Source organism: Hypomesus nipponensis, chromosome 22 (genome assembly GCF_054491055.1).
Source record: "Hypomesus nipponensis isolate SF chromosome 22, ASM5449105v1, whole genome shotgun sequence".
Taxonomy (NCBI): Eukaryota; Metazoa; Chordata; class Actinopteri; order Osmeriformes; family Osmeridae; genus Hypomesus; species Hypomesus nipponensis.
This window is the reverse complement of record NC_140382.1, coordinates 16,485,001-16,497,444: the sequence shown is the minus strand read 5'-3', so window position 1 is coordinate 16,497,444 and position 12,444 is coordinate 16,485,001. Positions and strand designations below refer to the sequence as shown.

At 46.9% G+C, this 12,444-nt stretch overlaps 3 protein-coding genes across 4 annotated transcripts in view; all 3 read left to right on the top strand.

Annotated features, from left to right (window-relative positions):
- Nucleotides 1-51: 51 nt before the first annotated feature.
- LOC146236883 (uncharacterized) lies at nucleotides 52-3,250 on the top strand. Of its 2 annotated transcripts, none has more exons than XM_084687786.1 (6): nucleotides 52-209; nucleotides 837-1,038; nucleotides 1,226-1,339; nucleotides 1,643-1,699; nucleotides 2,077-2,241; nucleotides 2,478-3,250. In XM_084687786.1, the coding sequence occupies exons 2-6, from the start codon at nucleotides 967-969 to the stop codon at nucleotides 2,583-2,585; spliced, it is 516 nt and encodes a 171-aa protein (XP_084543912.1). In that variant the 5' UTR covers nucleotides 52-209; nucleotides 837-966; the 3' UTR covers nucleotides 2,586-3,250. The 2 variants fall into 2 exon arrangements, with proteins under 2 accessions (XP_084543912.1, XP_084543911.1); XM_084687785.1 differs by having other exon boundaries at nucleotides 53-209; nucleotides 963-1,038.
- A 481-nt stretch (nucleotides 3,251-3,731) lies between these two features.
- Nucleotides 3,732-9,605, top strand: vps37c (VPS37C subunit of ESCRT-I). Its single transcript, XM_084687777.1, has 5 exons — nucleotides 3,732-4,243; nucleotides 4,634-4,742; nucleotides 4,934-5,105; nucleotides 5,924-6,006; nucleotides 6,373-9,605. Exons 2-5 carry the CDS (start codon nucleotides 4,650-4,652, stop codon nucleotides 7,081-7,083), a joined length of 1,059 nt encoding a protein of 352 aa, XP_084543903.1. The 5' UTR covers nucleotides 3,732-4,243; nucleotides 4,634-4,649; the 3' UTR covers nucleotides 7,084-9,605.
- Nucleotides 9,606-10,995: 1,390 nt separating this feature from the next.
- Nucleotides 10,996-12,444, top strand: part of cd5 (CD5 molecule) — a 3,088-nt gene continuing 1,639 nt past the window's right edge. The window contains exons 1-2 of the mRNA XM_084687779.1: nucleotides 10,996-11,115; nucleotides 12,146-12,444. The exon at nucleotides 12,146-12,444 is cut by the window's right edge and continues 82 nt beyond it. Coding sequence (XP_084543905.1) covers nucleotides 11,064-11,115; nucleotides 12,146-12,444 — 351 coding nt within the window. The 5' untranslated portion in view covers nucleotides 10,996-11,063. The remainder of the gene's footprint in view (nucleotides 11,116-12,145) is intronic.

The following is a 12,444-nucleotide window of genomic DNA, read 5'->3' as shown; positions in this document are numbered from 1 at the left end:
TCGACAAGTGGCCCAGTATTGCCCGGTGGTTGACACAAAACGAACGTCCTTTTATTGCAGCGTGCCCTCCCTTCAAGAGACCCCACAACTTTTTGGGGAAGAAATGGCTAATCCACTGTAACCTTTCGTGATCCTTAGGAAGAGTACAACGCTTATTTCAGTCTTCGCAGTCACTTTCCTCTATAAGGAGATACAGTCAACAGTTAAAGGTAGGATACATCACAATACATCGCTGAACGATAATGGAAACTATAAGAAAGTTGTTACCGCGTTATCTTCCAAATACAAATGAAGAGTTTATGCTTTAAATTATTTTAAATCTTTCTTTGAATAAATAAACACGTCAGGAATGAGCAGTAATGGATTAAAACAACATTGTCAACAGGTTTTTGCTATTTGATTTATGGGGCATCATGCTGATCTTCAATCATTGTGACGCAGCGTCAGTTCAGTTTTAAATGTACTGGACTCCATCCATGTAAATGTACTGGAGATCAGATTATCATCCTCATCCTATAGGTCTGCTGTTCAACCATTTTTTTTTAATTATAAATAATTTTAGAAGGAACAGTAAGGAACTCATTTGGAGTAGGGGTCTTTCGTTAATACCCCCTCCCCCCATCAGCTCCACCCCGCTTCATTCTGTCCTCCCTCTCCCTCTAGTCATCCCTGTCTCCTCCTTTCTCCTCCCTCACATCCGTTTCTCATGTAGCAGCATTCCAATATTTCCTTGGGAATGTAGACACATGGTTTTCATTAAGAAACACTCTCTTTTCTCTGTCCCTTCTCTCTCTCTTTTCAACCATATACTCACTGCTTTTCTCTGTCAACAACAGCCACAACGTTTTTTCTTCTTCTTTTTTCTTCTGGAACCAGGGCACAGATCCTTCTCCTCTGTGTACCACTGCTCACCTCTAGTCTCATCTCTTCTCTGCCCCTTGCCACTCTCCTCTCTTCTCTAGGATCATGGCGTCGGGGCAACCAGTTGGCCCCAGGCTGAAACGTCTTTTCCTGCATTTCGATCCTGAGGCTGCTGGTGTAAGACACACGCACGCACACACACACACTTTATAGTGTTATAGACCTGGATTGTGGCTATATTAGCTGTATGCCTGTGTTATGTCTCACCTGAACGAACCAATCTGTACCAAACTCCATTATGTAGCACTGGTGACTACCAATCAGAGAGTAGACTCTAAGGTGCAGTTCTGTATGTGTCCACCAGGTGGTGACGATCCTGCTGGGGCTCTTCCAGGTGCTGCTGTCTGTGCCACTCTACCACATGCCCATCAGCCTGCCAAGACATTCTTTCGTGGTCCCACTCGTCATCGGTTTTGTGGTGAGCTCCTGAAATGTTAGATGCCATGTTAGGCCTGCCTCCTGATGATTACATCATTTCCTGTGGTCCATTAGGTCAGGGGTTCCCAATCATGGTCCTCAGGACCCCCTGTCCCGAGGACCCCCTGTCCTGAGGACCAGGATTGGGAACCCCTGCATTAGGTCTTTTCATTGGTTCACCTCAAATCAGATCTTACTTTTAGGGTAAAGTAGGACTATTATTCCTGCTCTCTTTCACATTATTTCCTTTGTGTCCTATCTGCCTGAGACTTTCCCTCTTTCCTTGTCTTCTCGTTCGCTTTAGGTTGTGGCGGCAGGAGCATTTGTTGTAACCAATGAGAAAAGCCCCAACAGACATTTGGTAAGATGTTCAACTGTGGTGGGAAATGTCATCACGAATCCCTGACCGAATCACAGGGGCGAATCTAGGTTCCCACTTTTGGGGGGGCTTAGCCCCTATATAAAACCTATTCTTTTTCCTGAGACCCAGCAAAACTAGGGGGGTCTGGGGGTCTTAGATTAAGAAAATATATATATATATTATTTTTTTTATGTTAATGATTTTTTTTGGGGGGGAGCAATGAAACTTTTTAGAAGTCTGCTAAATCTCCCTTTGTCATTTCTCCTCTCCTGGTCCCTCCCCACATTTCCCTTCTGCTTCATCTCATTGATATTGCTTGTAAAAAAAAAAAGGGTTATGATACATTTTTATTTGATCTACTCCTCTCCCCTTCACAGTTAAAAGGATGTGCCTACAGTAACATTGCTGGCCTCTTGGGGGCGGTGCTGGCATTCTGTGTCTATGTGGTCTCCATAGTCAGCCTGGAGCCTGAGCCTGAACGCTGTGCATCTTTTCACAACCAACCCTGGAATACAACTCAGTGTCCCTCAGACTTCCTTGAAGTAAGTCTCTTGTACATGTGTGTGTTTAAATAGTGTGTGTGTTTGTTTGAGAGACAGTAATAACTGCCAGACAGATGTGAATTTGTCCTTAAAGGCTGCTTTAGCCAACTAAACCAACACCTAATCAGAAAGCACTATATTTCAAATGAAGAGTGAGTTCAACGTTTTTTTTTATCACACCTGTGGCGGGAGGTCTTTGTATCATACTGTCATTGTGTCCTCCATCTCTCTTCCAGACATTCTTTACTGCAGTGAACGTGCTGCTGTTGCTTTACAACATCGGAGCTCTGGTCCTTCACTCTCTCTTCTGCGTCTCCAGTTACAAAGCACTTATGGGTAACTGACATACAGGCGCATATAATCCCATAGACACATCCAATGCACAAATGCAATCACTCACACACACCAAAAAGTGATGTTCTGACAAAAACTGATACCCGTCCCCAGTAATGATATTTAAACTGGTAAAAAGGACTGGATTGGTTATACAAAGGGCACAGAGCAGGTGAAATAATGCACTCATAATTGTGAAAGAGATGTGTCTAGTTTCCAAATATAGACATTTGACAATGATAGACACATCAAACACATACAAAACATCAGGAACAAACTTTAGTATTGCCTATAATCCTGTAAGTGTAATGTCTGATCACGATAAACTACACTTCTTTTGCCATATTTGTTTACAAAAAATGTTAAAGTTTCACAAAGACACATTTTTTCTCTTACCACGGACATAAAGTTACGTGTATTTGTATGTTCGTACTGTTTGATCCAGATACAAGCAGCTGGATACACTGGGCAATACAGCTTGTGCAGATGCCAGTTTCTTGGCAGAAAAGTCTATTTTAGCCACCACACTGGCTTTGCACACACGTACATTTACTTAATTACTAATTTTTATATCTTTGACTCTTCTCATAAAAAACATCCACAGTACAGCCTATTCTTTTTTGTAGTTTATATACGAATAATTACTTATATAATAAACTTTTTGAAATAATGAAAATGTGGTTTTGGATTTGTTTTAAATGTGTTAAAATGCTGTAAAACCTATCTTTGCAAAATTATATTGGCGTTTTTCTTTGAGCATGATGTTCTTTCCTCCACTTGATTTATTATAAATCGTTTTAAATTTTAGAGCCTTGTAAATTTTCTTCTCAAGCATTAGTGTTAGAAGGGTAGGAACGTAACCAATATTTGCCATTGACACAAATGTTCCAATGCTTAGTTTTCAGGTTCCTCCCTTCTGGTAGAGTTTTGTCACGTAGGGGTTTCCCTTGCAATCAGCTGAGCCATGGATCATACCATTATTCCAGGACATAGGTAAATCGCTTAGGTTGTCTTTTAGTTAATATAAGGATTTCTCCATCGGTTCATGAAATTAAAACAATTGCTGTTATATTATCGTTCATAAAACGACATAGGAAATTGTCGATATCCTCCGAAGTCATTGTGTTGACCATAAGCTTGACCACCCCCTCGAGGTGATAGAGTGAGTCATTCTCAAAATGGCAGAGATTCTGTCAGTATGAAGTGAAACTTTCCTATTTTTAGCGCTTGAAAGCTCTTTAATTTCACTCGGTTTTGATGAATATTGTCGAGGACAGATCGATATAAATAGCTGTTAATAATAACAGCATCTGTCTTCGGTCCACACGACCGACTAATTTCGTTGGATAAGGATTTTAATCGCGAAAGGCTGGCTTCCCTCCGAAGTTGACGCTAGCCAGTGCCTGTCATCATTGCCAAACCGATTGTTGTTGTCATTTGCACACGGGACCGTGTGACTAGACCACTGGCTACTCGCTTAGTTAGTTTACTAAACTAGCTTCCTTGGATAGTGATAGCCATCCGATTTTTTTCTTTTAGGGATTGCCTTTCATCTTATCTAGTTCAGGTCAGGGCTTCCGTCCCTATTTCGTCGTCACCTGTCACCAGTCGCTGGTTGATGCCAGTCAATGTGTGCACTGTCACAACCTATTTGATTTGCTAGCACCACGTAAGTACCTTATTAGAGTTTATATATAGTAAAATATCCTCATTCATTTTCTAATCTAATTTGTTTTGGCGTACAATGTGTTCCTGGAACATGTTTAGCATTGTCGTCAAACCTGCTAGCTTTGCAATAGGATCCTCGTTAACAAGACAGACAGCTTCGTGGGGGAACTTACTAGCTAGTAATCATAATTACTTGTTAAATTAGTGTCTTGTCTTGCATGAGAAGTTACATAAAATCAAGGAATTTATAAACAGGGTGGAAACTAGAATTTGTGTACACATTAGTGATTCATTATGTATTTTTATTTTCTGTTTGGTGCCTCAATCTGTTTGGTTAGTGTCAAATCGCATCTTGACATCCAGTGATTTCCCCTTTTTATGTGACTGACAGCTGACCTGGCAAATCAATGGACAAGCTTCAGGACCTCAGCCAATCCGAGCTCGAGGAGCTGCTGGACAACGCAGATCGGGTGGAGTCTATGGCATTGGAATCAGATGAGGTAACAGACACACCTCCACCACTGTTCCCCTCAGTCAGTATTGAGTAGGGTTACAATAGGAGCCTATCTTGCTAAAATGACTCATCTGTGATGATTCTCTGTCTCTTTCTCTCCCTCCTCTCTCCTGTTCCTTCTCCCTTCTGCGCCCTCTCTCTGTGTCTCTCTGTCTCTCTCCCTCCCTCCCTCCCCAGATCCAGAACATACAGCTGGAGAGAGAGATGGCACTAGCCTCAAACCGCAGCCTGGCTGAGCAGAACCTGGACGTGAAGCCTGCTCTGGAGAAGCAGAGGGAGAGGCTGGTGGAGAGGTACTCCCAACTGGAGAGCGTCAGAGACACCTACAGACAGCACTGCAGCCTCAGAGGTGAGGAGAGAGGGAGAGGGCAAGGGATGTATGGAGAGTCAATCACAGATGTGTGTGGAGGGGCGGAAGGGATGGAGGAGTGGATGGCAGGGTGGGAGGGGGAGGGGGAGGGAGCATGGGATGGAGAAGAGATGGGTGTGGGATGGATGGAGAGATGTACGAAGGTGAGATGACAGGCAGATTGAAGCATGAAAGGGGATAGAGAGGGACTGTGTGTGTGGGGGGGGGGGGAGATGTCCTACTTATTTCATTTACAGTTGGTCTTTCAACTGTAGCACACACGTACACAGACACACAGACAGTACCGTCCGGACTGCCAGGGTCGCCTTGGAGACGGCTGTGTCAGCTCCAGTTCCACCACCATAAGCGCTTTAACAGGAAACAAGCCGTACCGTGTGTGAACGCGCCCGCGTGTGTGTGGTAGGCGTGTATGTGCTGCATGTGTTTTTCCAGCACTAAATCTCGACAGTCCCTGGCACTACACGGCTTTGTGTGGGAGGTGAAATCATTTGTTCCCTCTCTTTAGCTAGCTAACTCTCTCTCTCTTTTTTTTCTTCTTGTTCTTACTCTCCCTCTCGTTCTCCCTCCTTCGTGTATTCTTTCTTTCCCATCTCGGTTTCTGTTCATCTCCCTTTTCTTCCTCTCACACACGACTTTGTCCTCTTTAATCTGTCATGTCTCTTTCTACCGCCTCCGCGTCACTACGGTTACCATCTCCTCTCGTCTTCCCTCATCCCTCCTCTTACTTCTCCCCTTCCCATCCTGTCACCCTCTTCTGCCGACAAACCCTAACCTCCTCTGTCTCTCCATCTCTCCAGACGGGATTGTGGGCCAAGTGTCTCCTGAGGGGCTGTTCACCAGACTGCAGACAGAGGGCGCCAACACAGAGGCAGAGTCTGAGGTGCCAAGCACACGCCACACATCTCTCTCTAGCTCATCTGTCTCTGTATCTCATCTCTCTCTCTCTTTATCTCATCTTTCTCTCCACCTCATTTGTCTCTCTCGCTTTCTCTTTCTCTCCTTTGCCCTTCCTTTATCCATCTGCCAGTCTTTAGGTTGTTGTGTTGGTTTTGGGTGTCATAGTGTCATACTTACCTGTATTTGTAAAGCATGACCAATATGGAAGTATATTGATTGCATACATACATTGATTCTTGTAATGCGTTTATCCAAAGAGACGTACAAAAATGTATAGAGCAAGTGCACTCCTCCGTATCTCATTTTCTCTTCCTCCACCTGTCTTCCTGTCTTCCTCCCCCTGTACTAGGCTCTGGCAGACGGGTTCCTGGATGGCGCTCTTCCTCTCGACACGTTCCTCGAGCGTTTCCTCGCCCTCCGCTCCCTCGCTCACAAGAGACGAGTGCGGATCGAGAAGCTGCAGGACATGCTCCGACAGAGGAGTGAAGACGCCGCCTCCGACGCCGCCCAGGGCGCCATGACATCATCGCAAGCATCAGCCAATCAGGACCCCTCAACACCATCGCCGTGGAATAACCAAACGCATCATCAGCCAGCACCGGCCCCAGGTTCCCAGCCGGCCAATCACAGCAGCTTCCAGAATGCCACGCCAAATGCCGGTGCAGGCGCCGCCCTCCCTTACACCCCGTACCCCGTCTCCCCTCCAAACCCAGCCCCCTCCGCGGCCTCCGGAGGCCCAGGCCAAGGCCCGGCCAATCCCCCTGCTCAATTCCCTCCTTACCCCAGCCCCGGCTCACCCTTCACCCCTGCGGCCGGCTACGCTGCGCGGCCTGGCTTTGGGCCCCCCGCCTGCCCCTACCCCACCCAGCCCACCTTTCCCGGCCCCCCCGGCCCAGCGTTCAGGCAGTACGGCCCCCCCAACGCCGGCCCCTACCCTTCAGCCTACCCCTACGGAGGGGGGTACAGCTACCCCACTGGTCCCAGCCTGCCCAGCACTCAGTCCCCCACTGGGAGGCCAATGTACGGGCCCGGATACGGAGTACCCCAGCCCTACTCCTGAATCTCCTCTCCTCATCTCCTCCTTCCTTCCTTCCTTCCTTCTCATCCTCCTCTCACTCTCTGTCATCACAAAGGCACAAGCTGTTTGTTCTGTATCTCCACGGCTCTTTTTCTTATGGCTTTATCTTTTATTTGAACACTTGACTCACTTCTCACACACTCCATCTCCTTTCGATCTCTCTCGCCCTCCTCTCTCCCTCCTCTCCATTGCTCTGCCGCAGTCTCAGGTCCTGTTGTTGCTTCTGGGTGTTGTTCTGGGTGCTGCCTATTGCCCCCGTGTGTGTGTGTTTCTCTGTGTGTGTGTGTGTGTTTCTCTGTGTGTGTGTGTGTGCGTGTGTATGTTTCTGTGTGTTTGTGTTCATGAAGCTCTAAAGCAATCTGTCGGACCTTATTTAACACATAAGTCACGCGACACAACCCCTATGTCGTGCGTGTGTGTCTTCCACAGACACAAGAAGTGGTAAGAGTGGATGTGTAACAAATTTCCACTTGCACATCCTTGTCTTCAACACACATGCACTCCATGGCCGCTAGATGGCCCGGACACATGACAAAGCACACGTTATTTGTGTCGTCGGTGCATCACAGCAGTCTCCCGCCCTTGTAAGGCAAAGTATCATTACAATGCAGAGATGTTGGCTCCTTCATAATTCAGTCGTTCGCCCTGTGTTGTGTTTCCGTGTTCAGAAGCCCTGGCGCACTCCGCATTAAGGTCTCTGCGCATGTCATCCGTCAGCAGACTGGAAGGCCTGCTCTCCTTTCTGTTGCTTTTATTGCCGCCCCCCCCGTTTCTTCTTCTTCTACTTCTGCATGTTGTCCTCCCTTGTTCACCCCTGTCCTCAGTCATGTATGTGTGGTGTCAAGTTTCCTGGCGGTGGTGAAGGAAGTTGTCCCTTCAGGCGGGGGGGGTGACGGACTCCTGTGTGTGTGGTGTGTGTGCGTTTGGTGTGGTGTGTGTGTGTGTGTGTTGACGTCTGCTCACTGTACTCCTCCATCACCCCGCATTCCTTTCTCTCACACACTCTCTCTTCTCGCCTCATTCCTTTCTCCTTCGTTTTTGACCTCACCCCCCCCCTCGTTCACTCCCTCCCCACCCTCTCCCTCCCTCCCCCACAATCTGCTTGTTGAAATGAACTGATGCTTGACAATGATAACGAGAAAATAGTTTTATTTCTATAAGTTCATTATCATATATGAGAATATAAGTGATTTGTATAGAATGATAACAGAACAGAACCTGATACTACTACATGTGCTTGTAACAAGGGAAATGTTATCATGTTGACATATCTTCCTGCTCTAGTGAGCACAGGAGCCAAGTACTGTCTGGAATCACCTCAGTGATCTCTGATTTGTGACACGTGTTCGATTGTTCCTGCCTGGCACAATAAAATCATAAGGCTGTTACCAAAAAAACTCTAACCCTATCCACCTGACCCAGCCAGCCAGGCAGGCAGACCTGAGCAATTGCTGAAGAAAATCTTGAGAGGATTTCAAACATGACTTGTGCCCAGGTCTAGATGGGAATGGGTGGGGGGGGTCGCGTAAGGGGCTTGGAGGGGTCGGCATTGGGGCTGAAGGGTGCGATGTCCAAGCTACATAAGGCCTTGACCACATCTAACTCCCATTGTCTCTCCAGGGTCGGTGCACCTCATTGACATCATAGGCCATGCTCCTCTCTCTCTTTCTATGCAGACCCCTCCCAGGAGGGTGGGCGGTCTCACTGAGCATGTGTTACAAATGTAATGTAAACACACTGTTACTACTATGAGGGCCACTGCCCTCTGGAGACCATGGAGGCCTTATGGAGCTGCTATGTAGAGCCTTTGTTATCGGCTTGACTAGTCTGTCTGACTGGGGTAGGCTGGAAACGAGTGCAATCCCACTACAACAATCCCCAGCGCTGATCCTGGTATCCACTGACCTGTAGGATCACAGCACTGCTGGTTCTCACCACGCTAAGCTAATCAATCACCCATTAATCCATGGCCCACGATCAGTCACTCAAATCTAGTCATCATGTGTTGGTGGCCCCCCTTTATATTAAACTTTGTCGACACTAAGTGCACTAAGTGGTACCGAACCTGCTACACCGCCAAGGAACACGCCACCAATCGGAGAGCTTGTTTTAACCACGAGACGGAACTCTCTGGCCAATCAGTGCCCTTAATTGATTGATCATTAGCTACTTGTTAGCTGTTGGTAAACTATCAGGTAATTTGACATTGAGCCAGCAGTGCTGATGGTCCAGGGGGTGGGGTAGGGTGGGGTAGGGGTGGACAGGTTGGGAGGGGGGGCTACCATATCCGTAGTAACCAGAGGGAAATCCTTACCTGTGTTGGAGAAGCACAAGGGAGTCGTTTTAGTATAATATGGAAGGAAACACAACAGTTGTGTTGTTCTGGAGGTGGAAACGCCCATGGGGATGAAGATATTGCTGACTGTAGCTTGTTCAACTGTTTACTTTGATTTTCTTTTATGGTTTTTGGGTGTGAATATTAAACACTGAAGTTGATTTAAGAATTGCTGTGTCCTGACTAGTGATGTAGACGTTTGTTTCTCTCTCTTTCCCTCCCTCTCTTTCTCTCCCTCTCTTTCTCTTTCTCTCCCTCTTTCTCTCCCTCTCTTTCTCTCCCTCTCTTCTCTCTCTTTCTCTCCCTCTCTTCTCTCTCTTTCTCTCCCTCTCTTTCTCTCCCTCTCTTCTCTCTCTTTCTCTCTCTCTCTTTCTCTCCCTCCCGTTCTCTCTTTCTCTCCCTCCCTTTCTCTCTCTTTCTCTCCCTCTCTTCTCTCTCTCTCTTTCTCTCCCTCCCTTTCTCTCTCTTTCTCTCCCTCCCTTTCTCTCTCTTTCTCTCCCTCTCTTTCTCTCCCTCTCTTCTCTCTCTTTCTCTCTCTCTCTTTCTCTCCCTCCCTTTCTCTCTCTTTCTCTCCCTCCCTTTCTCTCTCTTTCTCTCCCTCTCTTTCTCTCCCTCTCTTTCTCTCCCTCTCTTTCTCTCTTTCTCTCCCTCTCTTTCTCTCCCTCTCTTTCTCTCCCTCTCTTTCCCTCCCTCTCTTTCTCTCCCTCTCTTTCTCTCCCTCTCTTTCTCTCTTTCTCTCCCTCCCTCCCTCTCTTCCTCGACAAATGTTTTTCCCCTGTTCCGAGCATACCAGTGGCTTCATCGGTGTAAGTGATCTTGGTGACTGTGAGGAGATTCTGCCTCTGTCACAACTCTCGAGCAGGAGGATTGTTGTTGTGTCTTCATCGTTGCCAGGACGGACGGAGAGAACTATGTAATGGAGAGTGAGAGAGATGCAGGGAGGAGGAGGAGAACGTTTACGGGGCTTTCTCCACGTTGTCGGCGCCGTAAAACGAGAGGCAATAGATGAGAGAAAACGAGAGCAAGGGAGGCAGAGGAGTGTTGGGGCGTGAATGAAGGGACAGTAAGAATGAGTAAGAGTCAAGCAAGCCAATGACTCGGGTCGTAGAACGTAGACCTCAGGCCTCTGGGGTTTGGAAAAAGACGCCTAGTTTTCCAGGCTTCACGTTAGATCACGGGGTTGAGGGGCCGGAGTGTCTGGAGGTTAAACGCTTCTGGGCGTCAACCATTCGGTCTTGAGTTTAGGTCATGACCCTCTGAGAGGACGTAGGAATAGTAGGTATGTGTACAAACAAAAAAACTTTTACACATTGGTTAGATCTACCTTTTTCTCTCTTCTCTCCACCCACTTATTTTTTCTCTCTTCTTTCTCTTTTTTGCTTTGAAGTGAGGAAGTTTGCACGTTTGCAAAAATAGAGCAACAGGGCAAAGATGGAGTGATGCGCTGTAAGGAAAGAGAAGAAAGAGAAGGGGGGGGGCGGGGTGGAGAGAGAAAGGAGACAGACAGCCAGACTTGAACACCTCTTCACAGTTTCCTCCTCCTTCAGTCTCCCTTTCTCGTCCGTGGTGTGTGTTTGCCTCGTAGATCTCTCCTGGTCCTCCTCAGAAGTGTATCTCTCTCTTCAGAATGGATGTGAGACTGCTGGTGACTTTCCTGGTTCTCTGTCTGACATGCACTGGTAAGACAGTAATCACTCTTCACCTTGTTTCTGAGCGAAGCCATGGGGCTGGTTCATAACCCAGGCCCACCGCCCAGAGGCCTTTCCTATTAAAGGATGTGCTTTGACTGGTTTCCTAGTGAGGGTTGATGCATCTAGACTAAGGTTAATCTTTGTTACTGTATAACTCGACACTTTAACACCTCATTCACAGGTCACAATGTCTTGATTACTGTGGCCCATCCATTGTTGTTTATTTTATAGGTTATTCATTTGTAACTTTTTGTAAAATATTTTTACATACATAGTTTTGTGGTAATTGAACCAATAATGATCAATAAATTAAGAAACTTTCATTTATGTTATTGATTGTGACAAATGTTGTTTTCTGATTCACAAGATTCAGACACAACTTTTCTTTCATCGGTGTCCTAAGTTAAATGTAAGAATGTTGACATAATCACCATTCTGACTGAAATAATGTGTTTTACACTGACTGTAGGAACATAGTGTTTAGTATTAGAATTTTTTCACACTGTTTAAAAAGTAAAAAACATGTTAACTATAATTCAAGTAGAATCCGAAAGCGCTAAATCTTAACTGTTGATAGCAAACTCCCTTGTCCTCTGTCAGTCTCTCTTGTCCCCCCTCCTCCTCTTCCCCCCCCCTCCCCCCTCCCCCTCCTCCCCCCCTCCTCCTCTTCCCCCCCTCACCCTTCCTCCTCTTCTTGTCTGGGGCCGGTGTGGGTTACTGTAATTTGTTAGATTAATAGTCAGATTAGAGGAGGGGTTTTAGTCTAATCCTGGTCCTATCCTGACCCTCGCCATGGATGTGTGAGTAGTCACATGACACTGGCCAAAGCTTGGACATGCTCGCTGGCTGGCTGGCTGGTTAACTGGCTGGCTGGCTGTTTATCAAGACCCAGGTGTCCATGACTGCATGCTATCTAGTTGTTGGGATTCTGACTGACAAATGACCTAATTATGATTACGTTTAAGGTGATGATGTATTTAGTGAATCGTGTTAATTCTCTCTCTATCTCCCCCGGCAGGTCAAAACACAACCACGTCCCCTTCCACCCGTTTTATCCTTTCCACATATCCCCCCTCAAACTGCACCAATTATTCCTGTAACCCGACTCCTCGCCCCCTCAGACCCCTGGCGACACCCCCCACACTGGCTATCCTGCAGGTCACATGGTCGAAACCGTGTGAGGGCCGGGTATACCTGTCTGTGCTCCAGTCGGACTCCCTGCCTCTCTGCCAGAGCAGCCTGGGTCTGGTGTTGCAGAACTGGACAGGGCTGTGTCAGAGACCTGGCTGCCTGGGGGCTCCTGAGTGGAGCTCCACA

Excerpts from the sequence above, each read along its gene's own strand:
- LOC146236883 (XM_084687786.1), top strand. The coding sequence starts at position 967 with ATGGCGTCGGGGCAACCAGTTGGCCCCAGGCTGAAACGTCTTTTCCTG. Across the intron at positions 1,039-1,225 it reads TCGATCCTGAGGCTGCTGGT|GTGGTGACGATCCTGCTGGG; the intron begins GTAAGACACACG and ends TGTGTCCACCAG. Across the intron at positions 1,700-2,076 it reads AAAGCCCCAACAGACATTTG|TTAAAAGGATGTGCCTACAG; the intron begins GTAAGATGTTCA and ends TCCCCTTCACAG.
- vps37c (XM_084687777.1), top strand. The coding sequence starts at position 4,650 with ATGGACAAGCTTCAGGACCTCAGCCAATCCGAGCTCGAGGAGCTGCTG. Across the intron at positions 4,743-4,933 it reads TGGCATTGGAATCAGATGAG|ATCCAGAACATACAGCTGGA; the intron begins GTAACAGACACA and ends CTCCCTCCCCAG. Across the intron at positions 6,007-6,372 it reads ACACAGAGGCAGAGTCTGAG|GCTCTGGCAGACGGGTTCCT; the intron begins GTGCCAAGCACA and ends CCCCTGTACTAG.